Source organism: Pezoporus wallicus, unplaced genomic scaffold (assembly GCF_028554395.1).
Source record: "Pezoporus wallicus isolate ANWC-B61680 ecotype Strahan unplaced genomic scaffold, APGP_CSIRO_Pwel_v1 contig_5767, whole genome shotgun sequence".
NCBI lineage: Eukaryota > Metazoa > Chordata > Aves > Psittaciformes > Psittacidae > Pezoporus > Pezoporus wallicus.
This window is the reverse complement of record NW_026640599.1, coordinates 3,957,765-3,984,496: the sequence shown is the minus strand read 5'-3', so window position 1 is coordinate 3,984,496 and position 26,732 is coordinate 3,957,765. Positions and strand designations below refer to the sequence as shown.

Genomic DNA, 26,732 nt, shown 5'->3' with positions numbered 1-26,732 from the left:
AAAGGGCATAATGCAGATAAGAACTCCTGTAAACCTCAAAATTAATTTGCTTTCTATACCTCTATGTTACCAGAAAGCTTTGCCAGTAAGCTGAAATGCTGTGATATTTTGGCATTGTTAGAGTTTGCTAGAAGTTCAAAAGCAATATGCTGTGTTGCTATGTGTCTGTGAGATGGGGAGCTTTTTGCAGGGCAATAGTATGAGACAGAGCAGCAAATGTGACCTGGCAAGTAGTTGTTAATTTTACAAGGATATTGCAGTGAATGCTCTCTAACTTCCTGCGTCTGCATGCCTTTTTTAGTAAGAGCTTCATACTAGCTCTTAAACCCCACACTTTTGTTTCCTTCTTTTTTTCACTAAGCATTTCCTCAATTGATACTGAAAAGTAAAATTCAAAGAGGTTTATGTGAGTCTTTCAGCTGACTAATACATGTTTTAATAAAAGTATAATAATGTTGATAAAAGGATGTGAACAGCTGCTGTGGCCACTTAACACAGATTAAAAGAATTGGATTGGACATGTCTGGTAGATTGCCATTAAAAATTTTGAATAGGAGCAGAGAACATTTGGCAGCCACCAGCAAAAGCATATAGGTGAGAATAGAAGGGAAGAGAGGAAATAGAAGAAGGGGGTAAGAAGAGGACTTTGGAAAGCTTTCATGCTGTTCATTCACCTAAAAATGGGCTTTCAGTCTGCCTCTGTGTTTGTTTATGTTTGCCTTTCATTTGGAGACTCTGGATGGAGATGTGTCTTTTCAAATGCTCTGGGAGCTGGACCTGTGCTCTTTAAGCTTTGAGTTTCAGAAACAGGACTTGGAGCTTTGGTTGTGCATGTGGGGAGCTCCTGCCCATGCTGCTCCCTCTGAGGGCTGGATGAGGTCCTTGTTGCACCCTCTTCTCACTGAATTCTCTTCAAATCTCATGCGTCATTTTCCAAAGCATCATTCGAATCTGTAGTTCTGTGTATCCTCTCCTTTCTGCCAGTGGTAAATCTAAATGTGCCCAAAGATGGGACTTTGTCCTTGTGATTCAGTGACTGGCGAGATGTGGGCTGTACCTAATGCTGCTTGTTGCATGTAGATTTTAGAACTTCCTTAAAGGGAAGATCTGATACACAGCTTTTATAAAAGCAAAACTGTTAAGTGGGGTTTTTGGGACTCAGAACATGCTTGACTGCTTTTGAAAGACTGAGAAAAAATAAAGCATACTCTTCTCCTGCTATTCAGACATTGCAGCAGCAGCACAAGTATGTCTGAGCAAACCTGGCTTTGGTTCCTCCAGGATTGCTTTTCAACTCTCCATCATTTACCAAAATCTCTGCAATTCCCTCCTAGATTTTCCTTTTCTAGAAACAGGGATCATGATATATGTTCTCTCTTAATCTATCTCACTGCATGGGCTTTTATTAGAGCCTAACATAACTTTTCAGAGTACTTACGTCATCTCTTTTAGAGTCATCAGTTTCTGCTAATAGGTAGCACTTAAGATCATGAGACGAAAAGTGCAAGTTAAATATATTTAGCTGGCTTTTATTTGCCTTCTGCTTTTTAGACTTTATGAAGCACAGGCACAGGCAGACAGTCTCTGGAGCAGATGGGGTGTTCTGTGATTACTGGACCAGGCAGCTCAGATATTATTAAAGTGCTTTTTTAGCATATGCAACTTGATACTGCTTCTTTATTTTCATGGGTCACATCAAGCGTAAATCTGATAGAGGCCATTGTGCTTCTATCATTTATTTTTGAGTGAACTGTATCACCTGAGCTTAACGCATATAACCTTGCGTGATTCTGAATGTCCAGTCTCTCTGTTGGGATCGCCAGTATAGTTCAAAAGGAATTCAGGAAAGGCTAAAGTAGTTAGCAGTTTTCTGTTGCTTTTCATGGAAACACAAAAATTGAATGTGTTTTTATTCAAAACAGCTCTGTTGTGTCTTCTGGAAGCTATTCTTCGCGGGTTTTGTATATCCCAGGTTCTTTTTAATGAGCTGCAAGGGACTTCCGTGGTGCAGTGCCATCCATGAAGGTGAAGGAAGGAGTCTGTCACAGGATCTCCTGCTCATGACGGAAAAGGTAGCCAAGCACACAAGGCACTTGAATCACAGCTCCCATGAGGCACACCAGAGTGATTTGGACTGAAAACATCTTTCCTACCTGCAAACTTCTTTGAACTTTTTGACCAAGCCATCTTCTTTATTTATTTATTTCCACAGAAAACCTGTCTTTCATGAATACTTTCAAAGACAAAACCCTGATTTCTTTTTTTTTTTCCCAACAAAACAAAACAAAAAAAATTGAGATTTTAGGTCAATTCTGTTTCTGAAGCTATTTTTGACAGTCTCATGAGGCTTTGGTGGCCAGCATTGGTCACTGGTGTAGAAAGAGATCAGCCAGTGGAATTGTCAGCTGCCTGCTAATTTGGTTCTCCTAATCTTATGCTCCTCTGGAGTGAGAGTCAAGTCCTTGGAATTTTGAATAATTAGGAAACAAATGAAAAGTACCACACTGTTTATCTGTGAATGAAGTTAAAATATTAGAATCACTTAACCAGTTTCTCAGTGAAAGTTTAGGTCAAGCTCAGTTTAAAGATTTGTGATTAATATTTTTGAGTGCTCTGGGAAGGAATTAATTTGAAGTAGACAACAGAAGTTTTGGGTTTTTTTCCCATTTTTATTGCTGATAAGGGCATATTTTATATAACTTCTCCACAAACTGTGAACATTTTAATATTATAAAATTTCATCCCAAATAGCATATTTTTAAATATAGAGCTGTACACAAATGAAAAAAAAGAAGTTTGAAATGGATAAAAATAATTCCCCAGGTGCACTGGTAGATAATGGAAGTGCTAAAAAAAAAAATGTTGTCTCCATGTAGAGACAGTGTATCTCAAAGGACACTGAATTTGTTTATTTATTTATTTATTTATTTATCCCCAAAGAACACTGTTAGCTATCAAATAACCTTAAGAACCCTGGTTCAAAGCAGAACTCAACAAGCATTGCTAGACTGTTAGTTTCTGAGAAGGAAATCTTTGCTGTCAACCTGTAGTTCTAATAAGTAGGGACTGGAATCTATACTTCTGATATAGTTCTATTTATTTTTTTTATACAAGGTAAAGGAACATAACCATGTCTGGAGCTCATAAACACAGGGGGGCTCTTCACAGCCACTCTATTTTACCTTTCTGCAGGCCACCAAAGGAAAGTTAGTGATCTTTAGATTCTTTGCTTGCAGGGCAGCTGCTGTGCAGAGCCTGGAAATGTCAGTTCCTTCATCAGGTGGATATAGCATGAGCGCGTTCATGAAGGGCCATGTCCCTCTTTGCAGTTATATAAATAGCAGAGTTTTGCTTGTTAGAGGAAACTCAAAGGATAATGGCACAAGGGGTATGTGGGCTAAAGAAACTTATTTTTGATGAAAGATTGTAAGATCAACAAACGTACAGCATAATTAGGAGATGACTAGCAGGCCACTTATCTCTGGCTGCAGCGTTTTGACAGGGAATGATAAATTCAGTGTTCTGGGTTTGTCTTGGGATGTAAGCACAGTCAGTGACAGTACTTTTCCAAGAAGGTTATTCAGCTCTCTTTGCAGCTAAGACAAGACTTTTTCCTTGGAAATCTGGTACAGTATGATGCTTAGTGCACAATATGCTGGCTGTCCTTAGGACTGCTCAGCCCCAGCAAGTTGTGTGGAAAGAGACTGGAAATGGAGGTGAGGAGGATTTGATGTCCGATCGAAGCAGCACTGAAAATACTGATGCCTGTGCATTGATTTCCCTGGGAATTGTATAAGCCTCTGAAGTTAGGGACATGCGATGTCTGTGTTTGCTGCTACTGGGCAGGCAGTGGTGGCAAGGTATTGAGGAAAGGCTGCGTGCATTTCTGAGGTGTGAGCACAGGCTCTCATACCCAGCAGATGGGAGGTTATTCAGCCTACCTCAGTTTAGTGGTGCATGAAGCGTCTGGGTGGATGTATGAAAATTATTTACATAATCTCCCTTGCTGTTCCCGTGAACTCTATCCCATGGTTTCTCCTGTTCTGTGAGCAATCCGATGAAGCACTAAGTAGTGCCAGCTGAGAAACAAAGTTGTCTCTCTGAATGATGACTTGGTGAAATGCCACATAGGGCAGAGCCGCCATCAGAATCACTGGTGATTCACTGTTTGTTTTTTACAAATTTCCTACGCTCCCTGCCCACGCTCTATAGACGACAGCATTCTGTATGGGGACTGTGAACATGACAGACATTATTTATGAAGCAGGGCTTTTATCAAGGATTGTTTTTCCCCAGCACACTGTGTAAACTGCTCAGTCTCTGTGTTGCTGTTGTCAAAATGATGTTATAAACATAGCTGGCCTGCCTGCTTCAGTAGAAAGCTTTGGCAGTTGTTTTAAAAGCTTCAAACTGAGCGTGAAGGTCAGGCAGAAGCCACAGAGTGGTCCTCACTGTGCTCCAAGGAGTCATGGCAGCTGCATCCAGCACTCTTTCACCTTCTTCTGATAGGGACAGTTTGGGAAGTTACAGTTCATTTGAGCTTGCACAGCCACAGGGGAGAAGAATTTGTGGAGGGGAGGGTTGCCCCTTCCTCAGCAATCTTTGCGCTGTCTCAGGATATCTCCTCTGGAGTAAGAAGCAGGGAGCCCAGTCATGACTTGTTCTGTGTGACTTTGGCTTTCCCCTGGTCTGGGCTCTAGGCTTGCTTCGAAGCAGAGGAAGGAAAAGATCATTTTTTTCCCCTCCCTCCAAAGAATCATGATATCTGGCAGCAGAAATTGTCCTGGGAGTCGCAGCTGCTCCAGCGGAGCACTCACTCAGATGCTCGCTATTCAGCTTCAGGCCAACGATGCTATTCTTAACTTATTCCTGTTTAATGAAAAGTGTGAGTGAATCCAGGTCCTTAATTTAAATTTGGTTTGATCAAATACTAAAGGGCACTGAAGATGCAAGAGAACTTAGTTAATGGCAAAGAAACTGAATAATCCTGTAGGTAGTGGGATAAAGGTAAGCTGTGATGGTGAGCATAGTGCTGAATGTGGTGCTCATGGTGACATCAGGTGACATAATTTTCCTGCTTTAGCTAAGTTTGAAGAAAAAAGGTAGCTTTGATTCAGTGGGAGAAAAACCTGGCACTACCAACTACTTACCAGACTCTGAAGATCCATCAACAAACTGAGAGCCCTCAAATACTGTTTATTTTCAGACCAGTTTCATGACCTGGCCTGTTTCCATAGTTGGACTGGGAGGAATGAACCTATGGAATGAAAAGTGGCATTAATATTTTGAAACCAAACTGCATAATTTAGGCTGATTTGTATTTGAGTGGCTTCATCAGGTGGCTTGCTTTGAAGTCTGCAGTTAAAAGTTTATCCTTTTCTGTATACTCTTGTCATGAAGGGCATCTAACACAGGCAGTTCTGAGCAAGACATGCTGAGGGTAAATGGTTTTTGAAGGCTGATAGCACAGCAGCTGCATAGGTTCTGTTTGGCAAGTAGCAGTTTCTGTAAGCATCAGGTTTTATGGCCGTGACTCTGTTACTGTTGCATTTTTTAAGTCAGGTTAGCAGCACAGAAGAGAGACCAAGAGCTGTTCATCTTCTGGCTCAGTCCTTGAGGAGCTTGTAACTCTAGCAATTGTTTCTGTTTTTCATAACAGTGGGAACTTTATGAGCTATTTTTCCCTTTCCCCGTCCAAAGTAAATGTGCTGCACAGAAACAAAGAAGTTGCGGGCTGTCTGGGAGGCGCACAGTTTAAACTTGGGGTGCCTTAGATTGGAGGGGCTGTTTAGAAAATGTACATTTCTCTTGAAAATTGATATTGCAGTGTTTTTACTTGTGCGGATCGATTTTACATTGATTGCTTTGGAATGCCACATTTTTAATGAGCCTCTGTATCAATAGACAAGAGTGACCAGCAGGGTGCTCTTTAGTGGTCTTTCCAGGTTTGTACCCTGATCCATCAGTCTGACTTATAGCTATATATGCATTCGGAGCAGTTTGTATAGTTCCAGTGTAGCTGAGATGGTTTAAAAAAAGATAAAATATTTGAACTCTTTTTTGGTGTTTAAATTAATGTCAGCAGATTCATGTGTGCAAACAAGATACTTTTTATAAAAAATGCTGAAGTAGGCTTCTCAATAAACTGGATTGCCCTTTGCTGTGCATTGCAAGAAGAGAGCACACAATGTTTCAATGCACAGAAAACAGAGTAAAAGTAATTATGTGAATGAAAAGTAATGGTAATACTGATGAGCACAAAGCCACCTCTTTGTACTCACAGTATTTTCCCTAATTATTAGACTTTCTGTATTGTCTGAAGTTTTCTATAGAGGATTGTCTTTGCAGGGTCTTCAGGAAAGTGAATGTCATCAAAACAGCTGCCAATGTTTGTAGAATTTCATATTTGAGATCTTAAGAAAACACCACCAAAACCAAGCAAGAAACATTGTTCTAATAAACTGGAGTAGATTGACAGAGCACCGCACCTCAGTGGTACACTTTTCCTGCAGGCAGCCTGGCATCAGTGTGTAGGACAGGGTAGGGTTTGCACACATGAACATAGTGTGAGACAACCAAAATGGAAGTGTGGAGTGATTATGTAGCGAATGAAGTGAAAACTTCTAATCCCAAAGAGCTAATTGCTTACTTGCTGCATGTTTTAAATGTGCCCAGAGGCATGTGTACTCTGTGTTGCTAACACCTGCAACATTGCTGGCTGGTGATACAAACTCGTAACTCAAAGAAAACTTCCTTAAATGAGAAAATGCCTCCGACAACCCGTTTATTTCAGCCAAGGTTGTGAGAGTGTGTGTGAGGGAGCACACACAGTCTACAGCATGAAGTCAGTGGGCAGTCACTGCTGGAGGTGTCCCAAATCAGCTCAGAGCTCACCATTTACATAATGAGCTTGCAGTTGTTCTGAAGAGGGCTGACAATTTCTACCAAGGTTCAGTATAGCAGTGGGAGTAGATGTTAGTGGTCAGTAGCCTCCCGATTAGGATATTTGCCTGGGATGGAGTCAAGCACTGGTACAAGCTCTTGCACTAAGCCAGGTAGTACAGTCTTCTTTCCTGAGTCCTCTGTGTCTTAGCTGAGTAACTGAGAGCTCTCACTTTGCTTCCAAATGTAAATATTTGGAGATGTCTTGCATTTTGTTCCTATCCCACCCACCCCCAGAAGAAGAAAAAAACCCTGGAACTCTTTTCCAGCCAGACCTGGTATGTAAGCAGTCAGAATGGCGATTTTCTACATGCACAACAGATTTCATTTTCCTTAGACCAAAACCCCTTTTCTGTAAGTAATACAAGTTTATATAAGATACTGATTTGGACCACTTGAAACAATAGGAATAGGGGTTTGTATTGAATTAAAGGCTTTACTCTAAGTCAAATCCTAGTTCTTGGAGTTATGGGGTTAATTATTTTATTTTACTTCATGATCAGATTATGGTGATGGGTTTAAGAGAGGTATTGTAGTCTGCATGCATTTTAAAATCTCAAAATCCAGGAGGTAAACTAAAGTACTCCAATATATATTTTTAGCCTTGTATATAATACTCAGGCTGATATGGTCTTTGCATGCTTGGAAACAACAGTGTGCATTCTCTTTTTCAAATAGCGGGTCATTTTCTTCTCTCTGAAATGTAATTTTTTCTTTTCTACTGAACACAATAAAAATAGATGCCACTCATAACTGTTTAAAGCATTGGCTGCAGTAACATTAGTACTTATTATTGTACTCAGAAATGGTTAACTTCTGTGCTGTGCTATTGGAGATCCTTATTGTTTCACTAGGGCATTATGTACTACATCAGTAAAGTTACAAATAGGGCATATGATTATATTTGTTTAATCTAAATTGTTTAAATGCTTTTAACGTATCTTTTTTTTCTTTCATGTGCTTAATATTAATAACATTATTAGGCTTAGGAGAAAGAGCGTTATTTCATATTTGAAATGTCATTGATAATCCTTACATTTACTAAGAGTGTAACAAGAATGGATGGCATTCATGGCATAAACGGATGCTGCAACCAGTAGTATCAAGCAAGGTTGTCCTCAGGATGGAACCCACCTCTGATGACTTGGGGTGCAGGAGAACTCAGAGGGGAAATGAGAGGATGTGCCATTCTTCAGTGTATCACAGGCTGTGGTTCCTTTTTCAGCTTCAGGAGCAGCTGAGCACTGACGGCTGTTAGGAGCATGTTTGTGTTGGTCACAGAAGCTGAAGCAGGGTCTATTTAAGGCAGCTTTGCCACTAGAAATAATACTGGTGCAGCTATTATGTTTGATTTTGGGTCAGCTGCCATTAGCTTAGAGAGTTCACCTTATTTCTGCTGAACAAGGAGACTGTTTTAACACTTGAGAAAAACATAGCTCTGACCTCTCAAAATACGTAGTATATGAACTGATAAAAGGGGTAAGGATTCTCCTTTTAATAAACCCAGGCTATCCCAGATCCCTTATGTTGAGATGGATAAAACCTCTGGCTGTTGTAGTGTAGCCCGTTACTGTGGTCTCATGGTTTAGTTGCTGCAGTTAAGCCTGTTACTGCATGCTGTCATGGTTGTGACAGCCATGCATGTACTCTCAATCTATGGCAAAATTCAGAGTGTTGTAGCAAAAATACACAGCGATGTGTTTACCTGAAGACTGACAAAATTTCAGCTGGAATTTTACAATTACAACTAGGGTTTTTAAGGTGTTCTGTCTGCACTTTGGCATCTTCAGAAAAGTACTCACACCTTTCTGGCTCTAATTGTGGTGCTTCTGGATAAATTAATTTAAAAATATTGATATCTGCTAAAGTAAGAAATTCAGAAAATCTGAACATGTATTTTGATACATTTTAATGGAGTTTGCTAATCTCTGGAGGTTGGTTTTCTAGATGTATAAAAAAAGCTCACTTCAGTGCAGAGTGGGTATGTTAGATATGCGCTATGTTAGGATGTTTTGCCAGGCAGTACCTTTGTACATAATTCATGTTTATTAATGTCAGAACAGAAATGAAATACATCTCAGTTACACATCAATATTTTTAAAAGAATGCTTTTTAAATATTCTAAACAAGAAATAGTATCCTGAGGCATTTGGAAAACTTGGAGAGGTTGATTATAGAAGAACAGGAAATATTTTCCCCTTTATTTTAATAACTGTAATACTGCTGTGAAAGCATGCTGATTCTTCCGCTCCCTGTTTACCTCTAGACTAAAGTTAGAAGTACTTCCACCCCCGATAAATGGAAATCACCACTGTAATATTCTGAAATGTGTATCTTTACATGCGCACAGGTTTGTGCTAGATCGAAGTGTTCCTGCTGTGGGTGTGAATTCTGTAGAGAATACCAGCTTTCCAGTGTCCTGCAGGGGTTGTCTTGCGGTACTGATCTCAAGCACATGGATTTCCAGCCTGGGATATGAGCCAGGGTGCTAGGGGGGGAGAAGTTGAAGTACTGTCTTTGGCAATGCCACGGCTATATTTATTGCCATTGAATAGTTTTGATATCTAAATTGCTGTTTTCTAAGGTGTTGTCTTTTTGACAAAACTAATAGCTTTTTTTGTACATACATTACTTAATACACATAAGTACAGTATAGCACAAGATGAGGCAGCTTTAGTGTAAGGCTCTGAAATGTAACACAGGATCATGTGGATGGTACTTATGCTCTCCTAGTGAAGGCATTATATTAATAATTTTGGTATTGACGTCAAAGGCAACAGGATGTCACCCGAGATAACAACCATAATGAAGTCAGTCTTCTTAATGAAGATTAATTGTTGGGGCCTCATACTTCATGCATCCATGTTCAGATAGTTTCCTCTGAGTGCTTCGATGTCACACAGCAAGTTTTGTGCATCTTTGCATTTAGATGCTATTTCATTAATGTGAAATTAATGTCACCTTTTGTAATACTAACAGTCCCTTGGGAGCAGCTCTGTGATGCCAGAGAATCCTAGGCTGCAATACTTTGTAGTGCCAGCTGGAAACCAGTGGGCTGCCTGTCATGGGCTGCGCTGGCTACGGAGGAGCATCTTGAAATAGGATGGCAGAGAGAGTCAGGCTGTAGCACACTCATACTATCTAATTGTTTCCTAACTCTTCATTAATCTGCAGGTGGTTATCTAGGATGGATTAGTAAAAAACTTGCCATGCAGTCCTTAACTGCATGTAATGCTAAAATGATATTTAACGTCATTTATTTCCCCCTTCTCCTTAACTTTCGTTCTGTCTGGGAACAGTATTCGGCACATGGATGTCATATGATAAATTATATAGCTGTAGTGAAGTAACTGGCTTTCACTGCAGAACTGGTTTTGGTTCATACTAACACCTGGAAGTGAAGAAGAGAGGGATTATCTATACCAACAGTCAAATTGCGAGAGGTTATGCCTGAGGGGTCTGGAAATAATTTTAGCAAGAGTTGAAATAAGTGACCAAAGTAAGTGAAGAGTTTATAAATGGGCAATGGTATGTGGTTCATGAAGCTTAAAGAAGTAATGAAGCAAACAGAATTTAGACATCGTGATGCTATATTTGCTATGCTATCTGCAATAAAATCTTTTTGTGTGCAAAAACCACTGAATTCTTTTACAGTGGAGACCCATCTAAATATAAAAGCCCATAGCTGGGTGTTGCTAGGGTAGGAGACAAATGAGTAGAGATTGGTTTTGATCTCAGTGTTTCAAATGGATTTGAGCAAAAGACTAATGAAAAGTAGACAGCTAATCTGATAATGGCATTTACCTAAATGAGTACAGACTAAAGTCATAAACAGTAACAATAATGCAGTAATATAAAAATTGATTTTTCCAGCTTGCATTAAAATTTGTATTGTCTAAAAGTGCTGCGTGTGTGGGTTCTTAGTTCCCACCCTGTGCATGATCCTGATTACTCACAAAGGCTTAAAATTCTGCAAACCTCAACAGAGGTCGATCGTCACCATAGATTTACATCTGCATGCAGGATTCCTTGCAGTACTTGTCAACTGGTTTCCATATTGTACAAAGGAAAGAAGAATGAGGCTTCACTAAAAGATATGTGAGGGACTATGTATTGGAGGCTCAGGAGAAAGAGGTCAGGTACACAAGAATAGCTTACACATGCATAAGAGTAATTTAAGCACATAAAGTTACTTAAGTCAGGATGTACCACTTAATGTTTACTTTGGAGTCACCAAACATCCCAAAAAATGATTTAAAAAAAAAAAATCTTGAAAGAATATTAGTAAAACTGCTCTCTGCATCTTATTAAAAATGTGCTTATTATTGTGGACAAGAAATATGGGAAGAGTGGACAGATTTTTTGAAGGCACAACGAGCAGTTAATCCGTCATCTGCTTTGCAGAGTCATTTGCTCTGGTATTTTAGTTACTTACCCAGTAAGTGAACTGCTTGGTTGAGTGGAGGAAAAATGTTAGATGTTGGTGGGAGGGCCAGGGAGAAAATGGAGCTGAAGCTGGAGAATAGTGAGGGAAAAGAAGAAACAAGAGAAGGGTTTTAGTCTGGTTAAGGTTTTGTAAAAATCAGTTTTGAAAGCACCCTTGCAGTTAACTGTTTGCATCCTGTCAGGCTGGTCATTTTACACTCCCACCCCAGCTTGTTGGTGATGAAGGAGCCATTTGCATATCACATTCTGGTCTACAGTCTAAATAATAAAGAAGAACCTGTCTATGTATGTCTGAACACATATGCAGGGCATGAACTTTAAAAACAAGTCACTCTGTGCTTAAAGATCATCTGCTCTTCTTAAGCTTCTTCAAGGGGATATGTCAGGCTGATGTTGAAGCTGAAGTAGGTTAAAATGTTCCTTCTCATCTGGGGAGAGAAAGTATCCTCTGTGTCTGCCCTGTCCTTTCCTTTCCCTTCCCTCCTTTGGTTGCCTCACAGAGTGGAGAATAGCTTAAGGCAGATGTGACATGTGATTGCCCCAGCACTCATTCTCCAAGGAAGCTTGACTTTTCTGGACTCTCCCAAGCCTGGTTAATTTTGCCTTAATTTACAGGCTGTATATAAAATTGTACAGTGCTTTAGGAGGAAGATGAGACTTTTGATTTATCTTGTGTCCTGCAAAGCATAGGAGTCTGAATAGATTAAGTTGTCAAATACTGTGTTTTGGCTCTTAGAAGACAGTGATATTTATTTGCCAAATAAAACAGACTTTTCCATTTCTTGAGCCTCTCACTTCTTTAGCAGATTAGGAGATTGGATTGGCTCTAACACATGATTTTCCAAAAATATTTTAATTAATTAGTCATGCATTCTGTTAGCGTACTAAAACCCTATGTTAATGTGACCTAGCAGAGATTTTATCAAACCCACCCCGTGTAAGAGAGGAATGCCTTTTTTTTAGTGAAGAGCAACTGGGCAGAGTGATTGTACTTTCTTTATTGCTGTGTGGTGACCTGTTGTGGTGTTGGAAGGTGCAGAGCTTGCATCCTACCACTTTTAGCCAGACAGACCTGACTCGGTGAGCTAAGGGACATAATGTGAGCTTGCAGACTGCCAGAACAAACAACCTGTTTGGAAGGACCAGCCCTTATAATCTTGTTGGGTGCTTTCTTCTTTCCCTTGGTTTTAAACCCTTAACCTCCTATTAAAAAAAATATAATAAAAATATTAGATGGGGTGCTTCCATATTAAGGTAAAATTAAGAAATCCTACCCAGTAAGACTGGGTACGATTACTGAGCCAGTGCTTAGTCGGCTGCTCTGCTCATATAAAGGAGCATAGCTCTGTGCAAAGAGGTTTATTGGGGTCCTCAAATCAGAATACGAATACAGGGCTGTACCACAGCTAGCAAGCAATGTCTCTGAGTTACGCTGGTTTGGGAGGGCTAATGATTGAGCTGGGCACGGCAGTGGTACAGCTCCCAGAGTGCAGTTACAGAGCTGACTCAGAGATGAAGCTGAGAATGCAGTTACATCCAGAGTTAGATTTGCCCTTGGTAATTTTTATCTCCCCAAAAGAGCAATAATTCATGTCTCCATGCAAAATTTAGTTAAGGAATGTTTATTTGACTTGTGATAATTCCTAAAAGCCCCATGCACCCTTTTATGCTCTATGGAAAACAGGACATAGAATCATAGAAAGGTTAGGGTGGGAAAGGAACTTAAGATCGTCTAGTTCCAATTCCCCTGCCATGTCCTAAACAGGATAAATATTCTGTTAACTCAACATTTTTTAATGAATATCCTTTTTGCTTCCCATTCATGTTTCAAAATTGAGTATGTTTGAAAATTTTTATGGTAGACATGTCAGTGATACTTTTGTTTATGAAAATACTTATCTTGGAGAAATAGATTGGATAAATTACCCCCAAAGTCTACATAAATACCTATGTTTCTCTCTCTCCACCATTTTGACTGTGGAACATTTTTTACATTGTATGTTATGAGGATTGGAATGCATACTTCTGTACTTGTAAAGTTTCTTTTGCATTATTATAGTTGGAAAGAAATTGGTTTCTTAGTATACATTCTCTGGTTGTGGATTCTGTTCTCCATCATTTTTATCTATAAATGACAGCAGCTTTTTTAAAAATGTAAATGTTTACTTCCAGTTTTGCAAATAGGGTTTATGTGATTCTTGCTGCTTTGATTTTGAGTTAAACTAATCAGCTCAGCTTTTAGTCTCCATGCAAACCTTCAGTTTGAGCTTGCTAAATCTAGTTAATCAACAATAAGGCACTAGAAGAGCAAGAAGAGGTGAAGAGGCAAAAAACAAAGGAACAAATTCCTGTAGTTAATACTGGGCTAGTGCAGAAGTTTGCGTATGTGGCCCATGTAGACATAAATATCAAAGATATTGAGCATAGTATGTGCACTGAGTGTACAGATGTGCAGTTGTTCACATTGAAGTAAAGGCTTTATCTGTTATGGTTGCCTAATGACTTACAAAAACTACTAGGAAAAAAACTTCCTTGATGAGCTCAAACATACTTCATGCATTATAAGAAACCCTTTTAATATGTAATTCCTCTGATTTATATTGCTAGATATATATATATTTATTGCTAGATAGATATATATTGTTGCATATTTGTAAATGCTTTTTGTTTTGTATGCATATGTGAATACACACGTAGTCATAGGTGTGCATATATACATGTATGTATGTGTATAGAGGTTGTATGTGTGTGCTTGTATGTATGCATACACATATATGCAAAATATATGGAAATGTGCAAAGATGTTTACATACAATAGGATGTATAGCTGATAAATTAAGTCAAATTTTACTGATTTTTAGTAATAAGGAGCTTCATACAATGTCTTTTAAAGTCAATGGATGCCCTTTGACTGCACATGTTTGTGCAGAACAAGTGAATTGTAAGTGAATGGTGAAAAAAAGACCCAGGCAGTCAAGGTGCAGATATTGAAGTTTGAAACTGTAAATGAGAACTTGAGAGTGAAGTTAGTTAATTGTAAGTCTGTCATGTTGTGAAGAAGGACATGTTGGTGGATTTGTCTTTACAACTCAGCTGATATACATCGGAGTTGTTCCATTATCTACAGGTTTACCAGATTATACCTACTGACAAGTTTGTTGTTTATTTTTTAACACAGAATGAAAAACAAATTCTTCTTTCTTTCTCTGTAGTGCTAAAATGTGTTCTTTGATGTTCTGACTAATTCTGAAAATCTTGAAGTTAATTGCCATCCTTCAAGCTTGTCTGTGTGGTTGCATTTCTCTTTGATGATTACTTCACTCGCCCAAGCTAAATACTAAGAGTGTGCCTTTTTGTATATGTTATCAAAGGTGGGAGATAGAACAGCTAAAGCTTTTGATTTGCTTTCCAAGCATAATTGGTGCTTTACAGAGATGTACCATATGTCATGATGTTTTCCTGTATAAATTTTAACACGTACATTGTTACTAGGCTTTTCAAGAACATGAAATAGCTTGTCTTTTCATCAGTCTTGTTCTAAACACTGTAGAGGCATAAGGAGGGGATGGGATAAGGAGATAGGATATGTCAGAAAAGAGAAGGAGGTCTGTCCGTGTACTCTCTGAGTAAGTTTTTGTGGAGTGGGATTAGCAAGTTGAGCGAGATAAGATGTGGATTGTCTGTGGACCTGGACAGTGGAACTCTGCATGTCTGACTGTGTGGGGAAAGGAGTGATGACTGAGTACTGCACAAAGAGTGCAAACTGGGAAAAGTTGACAAGGGTTTTTTTTCCTGCTTTGTGCTTTTGGTTACTGGAATCCTAATGTTTTTTCAACAATACTTGGTTAAATGGTTTCAGACAGAATTGACTTTTTGTTTTGCCTGTCCGTACTCCTCTAAAGGAATTCTGCTTTTAAGAAAACAAAGATTTGAAAGGTTAGAGATGTCCAAGAAAATGGCCTTTAAGAAAAAAGGGCCTGTGTTGTTTTTCCTAGCAGTGAAAGAGATGGTTCTGTTTATTAAACTGTGCATACCATATGATGCATTATATTTTTCCATTCGATTTCCTGTAGGGTGATTTCACTTGGAACAGCATGTCAGGGCGCAGTGTTCGGCTGAAGTCAGTTCCCGTTCAAAGCCTCTCAGAGCTGGAGCGTGCTCGGCTGCAGGAAGTGGCTTTTTATCAGTTGCAGCAGGACTGTGACCTGGGCTGTCAGATTACTATCCCCAAAGGTAAGGGCTTGATAAACCATCTCTGTTTAGATTGCTAAGCCACTGACTTCATATCTCAGCAATAAAAGGAAAAAAACACTAGCTTGTTTATTCCACAGACAATGTCTTCTATTTCATTCTGGCTTGAACATAGTAACTAAGTAAAAATGGTAAAGTTGTTTGTATTCTGTGTCCAATTCAGGCCACCTGGGGTGGGATCATCTGATCACAGGCTGATGTCTACAGGGTAGATAATCTAAATCAGACCTGCTCATGCTAGCATGTCTTGATATTCAGTTGAGAGAGAAAGGCTTTTCTTAAACTTTCTGACATCCAAAAGCACACATTTATGTAGCTTGGGTAGATCATGCCTTAGAAGCGGCTTTTGCACTCTGGATTTTATTGCCTCTGGAGGAAACCAAGTATCGCTAGTTCAGACAGACAGTGAAGACATCTGCATCAAATAAGAGGAATCCTACCAAAGTTTCCTAAAGACAGTGGTGCTGAAAGCAAGTTAATTTTCAGCATAAAACATTGAACTCCTGAGGGACAGGAGTTTAACTGAGACGGAGAAGCTCAGTTATCAGAATCCTGATGCAGGAAATATGCACATTGTAGAACTGTACTGAGGTTTCTGTGGAAGTGATCTAAACCTCACTAAAGGCAGTGTGGAAGGTTCCAGAGTTTCCTGTAGGCTGAAGATCAAGCTGTTGTGCAATCTACAAATCTGTGTTTCCTGTTGTTTCTTTCCAGTTGTATACTTATTTAAGGAATAACAAGGGACCACTGACTTCTTACCTTTGGCTATGAGCAGAGGTACCGTGTGGTACCACATACACAGTGATTCCACCTGAACAGTTTTTTTTAATCAAAGTTAAACAGAAAAAGTTATCCAGTCTGAGAAAATAGTTGTGTGGAAGAGAGCAAATGTGAAAGACATCAGCTTGCACATTCAGCAGCTTTTTATGATCTCCAGAAAACTCCTACCAAAACCAGTGAAATCAAACTTGCCATTTACAGCAATCTATCAGTTTGTTGTGAGATGGATACGATCAACGTCTTCAAGCCCCACCACAGCTCCCCTACTCCCTCAAAAAATGTTTCATCAAAATGAAAATAATTTTACAGGACATTCATGGAAGGAACTGGATCACTAAGGGCACTGCAATATTTTCTGGCAGTCTGAACTGCTTACTGGCTGTTCCAGTAGCAGATGCATATACCTACATGGAGGTAATACCATACCAGACAATAGAGTATATGCATATAGAATCATAGAATAATTTGGGTTGGGAGGGACCTTTAAAAGTCATCTAGTCCAATCCCCCTGCAATGAGCAGCACCATCTTCAACTGAATCAGGTTGCTCAGAGCCCCATCCAACCTGACCTCAGATATTTCCAGGGATGGGGCATTCACAGCTTCTCTGAGCAATCTGTTCCAGTGTTTCACCATCCTTATTGTAAAAGATTTCTTCCTAGTTTAAATCTCCTCTCTTTTAGTTTAAAACCATTACCTCTCATCCTCTTGCAACAGGCCCTGCTTAAAAAGTCTTTTCCCATCTTTTTTTATAAGCCTTCTTTAAGTACTGAAAGGCCACAATGAGGCCCTCCTGGAACCTTTTCTTCTTCAGGCTGATCAACAGCAACTCTCTCAGCCTTTCCTGATCAGAGGAGTTCCAGCCCTCTTATATTCATGGCCTTCCTGTGGACCTGTTTCAAAAGGTCCATGTCTGGCTTGTACTGGGGACCCCAGAGCTGAACGCAGTACTCCAGGTGGGGGTCTCATGAGAGTGGAGTAGAGGGGCAAGATCACCTCCTTCGACCCGCTGGCCACGCTCCTTTTGATGCAGCTCAGCATACGATGTGCTTTCTGGGCTGTGAAGTCACACTGCTGGTTCATGTTCAGCTTTTTGTCTGTCAGTCTGCCCAACTGAGTTTCAGGACCTTGCCCTTGGCCTTATTGAACCTCATGAGGTTCACTCGGGCCCACTTCTTGAGCTTGTCAAGGTCACTCTGGACCTCTGTCTATCTTGAGGTGTGCTCTTCACTCCCTTCTACTTCAGAGAGTGCCACATGAAAATATTGAGGAGCAGAAGTCAGTGGGATAATCCCTGTATTAGAAAATACAGAAAACTCTTCGGGATTCTTTGTGGCTCTTTTGACAGTTTTTCAAAACTTGCAAGAGAATGACATTAGAACATGCTCATGCCTGCTGGGCATTTGCTTCCTACAGGCATTTGAGTAATTACGTTTACTGGCGTAGATATTGTGGAAAGTAAAAATTAATTGTGTAATAAGTGTGCAAACGTGCTTGCTGGAAGTTAAGTTAGAGTACAGAAGCATCTCCCTTATCTTTACAATCACAATCATGCCATTATTGGTTGTCTCTTCATAAATGCTTCAGTCCTCCCATGCTTAGAAGCCCCCTTTGTCTCAGCAAGTGCAGTCGGTTAGTACTTTAGGACAGAGCTGGCTATTCCCACATTTGTAGAGGAATGCATAGAATGTAGTTCCCCATATGTAATCCCTCTTCTCCACTATACTGTAGTCATTAGCTTTAATGAAGTGCATTACTGACATTTGTTAGTTAAATGTCTTGTGGTCACAGAGAGGGGACCACCTCCCACAGGAATTTAACCAGCATGTTATTTAAGATATCCTACAATTGCACTGCAGTAGACAATTAGAAGGAATGCAAATTGATCAAGAGTTACTCTTTTTAGATATGACAGAGTTAATTCAAGTTTGTTTCTTGTTCTCTTGGTTTTTTTATCTCATACCTGTCTTTCAGATTCTGTAATCAACATATTTTTTCAGCTCACATGTTACTCTCCCATCTGCCACCAACAACTAGACCAAGAATTGTTTATGCTCTCTCTGGGTTAATACGTTAAGTTGCAAGAGGCTATCATTTCCAAGCAGAGCATTACACAGTTTCTCTGCCAATGCAGTTATTTTGTGGAAGGCTTTGATTTTGCTGTCTGACATTCTGAATGGCACAACAGTACAATTCTGGTGACAGCTCTTTACAGCTGCTGTTTAGAATAGACTGGTTTTCTCATTTCAGGGAAATCAGCCTTCTTCTTGTAATAGGAAAAAAACCCTATGGTGAAATTCACCTTAGGTGTGCTTTTGTTTTGATGACTTTCTAATTTTGTGTGACCTTGCATGTAACTAGCGAGAAAGATGAACCTTTTGCTCATGTCTTTGCAAAATAAGGTAAGTCAGGTAGCTTTTTCAGGTGAAACAGATTGGAGCAGAAGAGGACTTACTTTTCTTCTGTTCATAGGCTCCGGGTATCTCTTGAGCAGAGGAGGCATCAGATGAGGTTTTGTCACATCAGTTTCCTAAACACATCATGGTTATAACTCTCCTCCTTCATGGTCCTGTACCACTTCGCTAAGCCTGTGTTGTGAAAATTAAGGAATTATCTATCAGAGAAGAGGGAAAAATATGTAGGCACCACCAGCATTCAGACAAGTAGGCATACTGTAGCAGAGTTATTACAAAAGGCTTTGACCTTGAAAGTATTATTCGAAATTGGTTTAGCCTATGATTGAGCTCTTAAGACTGTAAACTGGACGAAGACTTGTAAGCAGTGGCTCATGCTAAATGGTAGGGTGCCTCAATGAAAATAAGGGCCAAACTTTATACATTTGGCCTGGATTTCTCATGTACTAATTTCTTCTTTGAAAACTCATTTGTTGGAAGGGAAGGACAATGCAGGGATGTGGGTGCAGGAGGAACAGGTAGGATCTGTGCATTTTTCAGGCCCAGTTCCCTACAGTGCTGTGTGTCCTGGGGCTACCATGTGCCACAGAGCCAGCTCTTCCTCACCTCTGTGAAAGCGACCTCTCTGCTGTCCTGACAGTGGTGTGATATCCACTGTCAGCCAAGTCCAGCTATCTTTGTTATTGCTATTGGTTGGAAGAAATCCTGACTTTTCATCTGCGTTTTGACCTCTCCCAGTGTTGATGTTCATGATAGCTACTGCACTTCTGAGGAACTTCTGTTGATCTCAGTAGTGCAGAAGTATAGGAGCATACATTTGTTTACCTGTACAATGACAAGCAGAAATGTGGGCCAATATTTCTAGTAACTCAGATAGCAATGGCATCTTTGCTTCTGATCTTCCTGACAGCAAGTCTTTGACTTCTGATCTTCCTCTGTGTAAAGAAATAGCCTTGTTCAAATCATGTGTCAATGATGTTTTGTGTTTTATGGATTTTGTTATTTGTCATCACTTTGTCCCTTATGACAGCATAAGTAAGACATGTTTTCTTCATAGTGTCAACAAAGAATAATGGAAAATGGTTGATGTTTTCACATGAATAAATCTCTTAGAGTTCCAGAAGTTGGTCAGTTGTATTTCTCACTGGTAATACTGTCCTATGCTGTAGTCACACAGGTAAGGTTTCTGCACAGTAAGCATCTTGGTATGATTAGGTAAATTGCATTATTACTGCAATAACAATCCAGCTGCCTGCATAGTCCTGGGATACGAAAGAAACGGGTATGTGTCTTTGCAGCAAAATAGAAAACTCATGTGCTGTTATCACACCATGTGTAATCTCCAAAGCTCTGAGGAAGGGCTGTGGACAGCAGAAGACTGAGCACGTAGAAGTCTTGTGGGCTAGGAATTTCCCCCAGGGGGTTTCCATCCTCCTTCCTCTTGCCTCTTCATAGCCAAATACAGATGAGGTTCTTGATAAAGGAGAAGCACTGATGCCTGAATTCAGGTCTGGGAAAACAATTTAGTAAGTGCTGTTGACTACTCAAAAGTGTATATGATATTCTTCTGTTGAATTTCTTTAAAAAGTTAGACAAACCTGGGGGGATTTCTAGAGAAGTGCCAGAAAACAGCTGTATTGCTACTTATATCTGTTTAATACTGCTTTTACTTATATAAAGCAGAGATATCAAAATAGTGCTTGCTACCACAGCACTGCCCAAAATGGCTTTTATAAGAAAACATTCCACTTATTCTTGTCCAACCCTATCTGCTAGGCCTGGGAGAGGGCATCAGTAGGAACTCCTTTGGAAGAAGGAGTGAAGACATTGGTTCAGTGGGGAAGAAAGGGATCTTAATAGATGATGGGGAAGAAGCAGATAAGATTTTCTTCTTTTACACAAAACTGCTATAACCTATTCTAAGGCTTTATGTCTGCATTATAAAAATGATGCTGCATATTGCCACTTGTAATTATTTATTTTGCCTTTTGTGGGTAGGTCATAATTTGTTACTGATTCATATGCTGCCTCCCACTTCAGGAGCACAGGCTGCCTGCCTCACAGTCTCAGCTTCTGTAGGAAGAAGAAACCAGTAGGTGGGTAATCATCCTGGTAGGTACCAGTCTTTGTCACACAGTGTTTGTGCAGTGGTTGAAGCATAGCAACTGAGAGCACACAGACCAAAGTGGTCCCTTTTTCTCTCCCCGCCTTTTTAATTGCACAATGACAATGGTGCATCTGAGAGATAACAGGCTAAATTAGCAAGGTATTATAAAGGCATGTTCACTGCCATTACCCACACAGTACAACTTGGACTCAAAATTGGTTACAGACACTGAAGAGAGAGAAAAGGCACACAGAGCACATATCTGCTTGTGTTAGCTTTGTTTTGATTTGTTTTGGCAAGCTTAGGACAGCCTATAATTATTCATAAAAACATCAAACAAAAGTTGTGAAGCCTTTCAATATTTATCAGCCTGGAGACTACTGTTTTACAGCTGCAGCTAAATATTGCAGCTGCGTGTTTGAAATTACCTGCTGGAAAGAAGTACCTTTCATGGGCTGATGATGATAAAAAATAAAAGGAGAAGCACGATTGCTTTTTCTGCTGAAAGGTTGTCACTGCAGCAGTTACAACTAGGACAAGTATCTGTGTTTTTATTGCACTCATACATTATAGCTCCAGCTATGAGTCAAGGCTCTGTTTTGATGTACACAACTGTGCAGTGGTTTTGGCCACCAGAGCTTATTCTCGGCACAAATCAGGGGCAAGGAAACAGTGAGCGAGACCCAGCATGTGTGTGGATGGGTTAACCACTTGGAGTTTTAGAGAGCTGCACCCTGCCCCACTGATTTGCAGATTTAAATGTCCTCTGAATCTTATAATAAGAATATGGGCTGAAAGAGTAGATCATTTTATAGCTGTGTTTAATCTTAGTTTAGCATATCTATCAGCTTAAGCTAGCATCAGCAGATCTTTAGCTTAAGATTGCAGAATTGATGAACCCTCTTGATATCCTAATGTTCATCCTTAAGTGGATGACACATTCAAAGTGACTTTTGGAGATGGGGAAGGTGAAGATATTGAAAGGACTTGAAGGACCAGAAATCAGAATGGGTTCTTGTGCTGAAGGCAATTGTAGGACTAGTCAGTTATAAAGCATTGAGGTAGAGGAAAACTACCTAGAAAAAGTTGTTCCCTTATATTCCCTAAAAAGGGAAAGAAATGAAAGTTTATGCTGAATTCTTCTACCTATTAAAGTTCAGAAAAATTAATTTAGTGTGGATGCAGTAGAATTTGAGTAAGCAAGGGGAATATATTGTCTAGGTTTTAGGTATTTTAGGTATTGCTTTTGTTTTAGGTCTAACCCTTCCCCAAATCTCACTGTTTTCCTTATTAAACATTTGGTTCTAACCTCCTAAATTATTTCAGAATTTCAGCTGTAGAAAGTTAACACGGGGTGTTTTGTGTGTGCACTAGGTCAGATTTCAAAGGCCTGGGCTCACTCAGTTTATAAGTTCTACTGGGCAAGAACCCCAGAAGTATCTTTTTATTTTTCATATGTCATTCTTTTCTTATAATTAATAATAATGAGTCCCAGTACTAACCATCTTTCAGTAAAGTATTACAGGGATACTATGAAACTTCAGTTTGCATAGGAAGACTATTAACAAAAGAGCTCAGTCCCCTATTTTCAAATTGATGTGGTGAAATATTTTTGTTCCAGTCTCATCTTCAAAATACAAGACTGATGTAGATAAGATTGAATATTGAGGTTATGTGTTGGCCTTGGACTGTTAACAGATCAGATGCAACAGACTGCAGTATGTGCAGTAGGTTGGGGTAAAGCCAGGGCATTCATCTCTGCTGAATTATCTCACTTTTGTTGGCTTGGGTCACAATTGTAAAGTTACGTTGATGTAGTGTTTTGGTTTTAACATGTACTATGTACAGAAGTATATTTTTGCCTTTGTACAAGTGTTGCATACATTTACTCTGTGCCTTTTGGTTTATTTTAATGTTTCTCAAGTATTTGGAGTGAAAATCCTAAACTGAGACAGAATTTGTCCTTACTTACCAGAACTGACAATACACATTACCCAGCTATTTTAGCAAGGGTACAAGGTGTAATAAAAGAGATTAACTGCCTTTACTAAGAAGTCTGTTTACTCTGTTGATGCCACCTGTGACAAGAGTGTATATCCACACAGTTTCTTATTGTTAACAGCAACGAGGTCATACACAGTAGTTTCAGTAATTACAGCAAGTGTTCCAGTTTCTGGGGGATTTTTTTTTTAGACTTACTGGGACATCTGGGGAGAGAGAAGGTAATCCTTCATTTTACTGCCAAGTCTTTTTCTCAATTTGTTCAATTAGTTGTAATGAATATAATCTAAGGTTGGGTTTAGAAACCTAAATGTAGTCCCAGTCATGAAAGGGAAGATACTGCTTATGCTGTTTGAACATGTGCTGTTGTACATCTTGCATGCAAGTTATGTAGCCAGTTCTACCAGGTGTGTGATGCTGTGCATCTGTTTACATGAAGTGAGCATTACTCTCCTGTACGATTTACTTTAGTAAGGTGAATTTGAAGGAGTAGGGCTGGACAAGTGTGTCCAGACTGAGTGCTAAGACAACCCCATCTCTGAAATGGGAGAAAAATGCATAGTTGGGCTTTCTGAATTTTTATTGTTCATTGGTGCACTTTGCCACCAATATATTCCAGTTAAGCTTTGAATAAAAATGGGAATTCAGAATTATGCGTTCTCTGCTTGTTGCCTATTTTGGCAGAGAACAGGTTTTTGGATGTGTTTTTTGCTTGCATTACTCATCATTGTATTTCATTGCCCGTTTTCCTTAACACTGAGGGTGACTATGATTTTTATCTGAACTTGCATTTTTGTGGGAGTTCCAAACTGCTCATTGTTTTTAATCACTGACTATGTTATATACTTCACAGGCTGTTGTAACAGAAAGCATCTAAGTAAACTGTAGACTATGCTTTGTGGAGCTATGGGATTACAGACTGAATGCTTTTGAGTTGGCATCAGTATATCTTTTAAGTGAAAAGGCTTATTATCACCCCTCTTAATGTCAACCTCTGCCAGTTCTTTTCTCATATAAATGCTGTCTCTAACATGATCCCGTGAGTCCATGGATTTTCTTTCAATATTGCAGTGTTCATGAAAATTACATTAAAGACAAACAAGACTGTGAGCTAAATTCTGTTCCTTTACACTACAGTAGTAAATCTTGGATATACTGTATCAGGCTTGTTGTATCAGACTTGGTCAGAGGTGAAAACTATATATCTTGCCGATTGTTAGATGGCAGCTTCCCCTGCACCCCTCCAATTCAAATTTTCCATGGAAATATGGATTTTTCTGACAATTTTTTTCCTCCTGGGAAAATAAAAACAAAACCGAAACCCACAATTGACTAAATGTTTTAAGCTAGGAGAAGTCCCAGATGCTGCAGGGTAGAGGTTGGAAGAACACGCAGCCTTGCGCTCTGCTATACAGGAGTTTGTCAAAGAGAAGGTGACAGGAGCTTTTCCAGGCAGGAAGATAAGCAAGCCAACAATATAATTATTTTTTTTTCCTCATAGTAAGAAAAATTGCAGAAATTTCTTTTGATCTTTTTTTTTTAAATTTGATTTTTTCTCAACATTGAGACACGAACAAAATGGAAATACATAAAGCTTGCAAGAATGTAATTTTTGTAATGGTAAAAAAGGGGAAATAATTTATTATCTAAAGAAAGTTAATGATGTGTTCCTTTTTAAATTTTGCTGAGACTTTTTTAGAATAGGTTAATGCCCAGCAAATTGATTTCTGGGATTTTCTTGTATCTCATAACAGGTTTTACATGTCTGTTTACATCAGGAATACTTTATTGAGCATATCCTATCAGAGACAAGCTAATAGTTTTAAAAGCAGGTGTTTTTACTTACTCAGAACTCACTACAAACAAAGTTTGTCTTTTTAATAATTACTTGGGTTTTGATGAATAGCTAGGAGCTTTGATTGAGAAGCACAATGAATTTTTTTCGGTGCTATATGAATATAAAATAGAAGAAGAAAATGCAAGGCTTCTTAGTGAAATCAATGGCACTGTTAATGTGAACATGGAAAAACCGGTGTACAATGCAACACCTTTAAAAGAAAGATTCATGAAACTGCCAAGAATCAACCTTTTGTGTAGGTGTGTTTTGTGAAGACAGAGGAAGGGAGTGGGGACAAGGATGGATGTTGAAGGAATGATTTGCTGTGGAGCTCATTGGGCAGGTTTTAGTAGGTATCACAATGAAGAGATATTGCTGAAACTCCAAAGATAAATAGAAAAATATTATGATTCACATTTCTGTATACAAATGTCATGAGATATGCTTATTGAAGATGGCATCATGACCAGAGGTCTTCATTGTTATTGCAGTTGATTATTTAGATGCTGACTCTTATGAGTTTAGGGTACTGCTGTTATAAATCCAGGTACAGAGACTACTGCATGCATTCATTTCGTGTGAAGTCTCATTGAGCTTAGAAATTACTTCTGAGACATAAAGAAAAATCCTAGCTAATGTAATTTCTTTAATAGTACCCTTGAAATAGTTGACTGTAAGTACATATAAATACATTCACTATTTTGTCTGTATTAGTGTGCCATGTGGAAATCTCAGCATCCATTTTGAAATGTTACTCATGACCATTTGCCACATTGAAAAGCTCAGAAAGGCCTGAGCGAACCAGTGTTAGGAAGCAAAATGCATATACAGAGGTTCTGAAGCACTATGTTTTGCAGCATAGGTATATTTGATTCTTTTTGCTTGTTTTCTAAATCTGTATGAGAACACTAGTGTAACAGACGTATTTTGATTGTACTCTGCCATAACTGTCTTTAGTACTTGATGCAGTACCAGACTTTTGTTGCTGAAGAGTAAACCAGGATGACCTGTGCTTTGCAAATAATCCACGTAAGATGTGGTGATTCTATAGTGACTTAAGATTTTGTGCTTTATTACGATTCAAAGCCAAAGAATAAATACCAATAACTGTATTTCATGTGCAAAGGTTTTGAACCTTTATTAATAATACTGACTTAGCAGCCTTTTAATTTCCATGTTCTACTTCAACATCTGTATTCTTCTGGTGTACGTCTTTCAAAAATTTCAGTTGCAAATCAGATTTATTTCTGTTATCTTACGTGTATTGCTCCTTTCAAAAGTGCATTAGGGAAGTATGTCTGATGAGGGTTTCTTCTTGCCTTAAGTAGAAGAGGGAGTGCATTGGCCTGGAGCAGGACTAGAAAGCAGCTCCTTCCCAACTGCTCTTGCAGGGTCGTCTGTGCTGACGGCCCCCTCTCTCTGGCTGTGGCTTCTGCAGACCTGACCTTGCTCCAGAGCCTGAATCCTATATACCCTGTTTACCAACATTTGGTTCTCACCCTTCAACTGTGTTCCACTGCACTTGCCTACTGGTTAACTCAAATCCCTCTCGACGAAGACTCATGGAAGAGGGTATTTGAAAACACCAAAGGAGTTATTTTCTTTTAACTTATGTACTTGGAGACTCTTTAAAACCTTGTATACACTCAGGAACATACAGGCAGGTGGAGCTGAAATGCATTTTCTTATGATTCCTCTATCCACAGGAATTGAGTAATATTTGATATCTGAATTAGAGCATTGTCTAAAGTAAGCTTGCTTTTTTTTTTTTTTTTGTGAAGAAGGGTTTGTACCTATCTTCTTACAGCTATAGTCTCTATCCTGCTGCTTTGCAGCACATAACATTTTTTGTTCGGCAAGGTGGGACATGACTCTGATAGAAATAGACCTTGAGAATAAGTGTAGAATAACTACACTTTTTAGATGTGTTTCCTTAAAAGACAGGACAGATTGCT

General features: G+C 39.2%; 1 protein-coding gene across 3 annotated transcripts in view; it reads left to right on the top strand.

Moving 5' to 3' along the window:
- Nucleotides 1–26,732, top strand: part of ARHGAP6 (Rho GTPase activating protein 6) — a 327,191-nt gene that overhangs the window by 252,594 nt on the left and 47,865 nt on the right. For all 3 annotated transcript variants that reach the window (XM_057419576.1, XM_057419577.1, XM_057419578.1), the window contains exon 2: nt 15,462–15,621. In XM_057419576.1, coding sequence (XP_057275559.1) covers nt 15,462–15,621 — 160 coding nt within the window. The remainder of the gene's footprint in view (nt 1–15,461; nt 15,622–26,732) is intronic.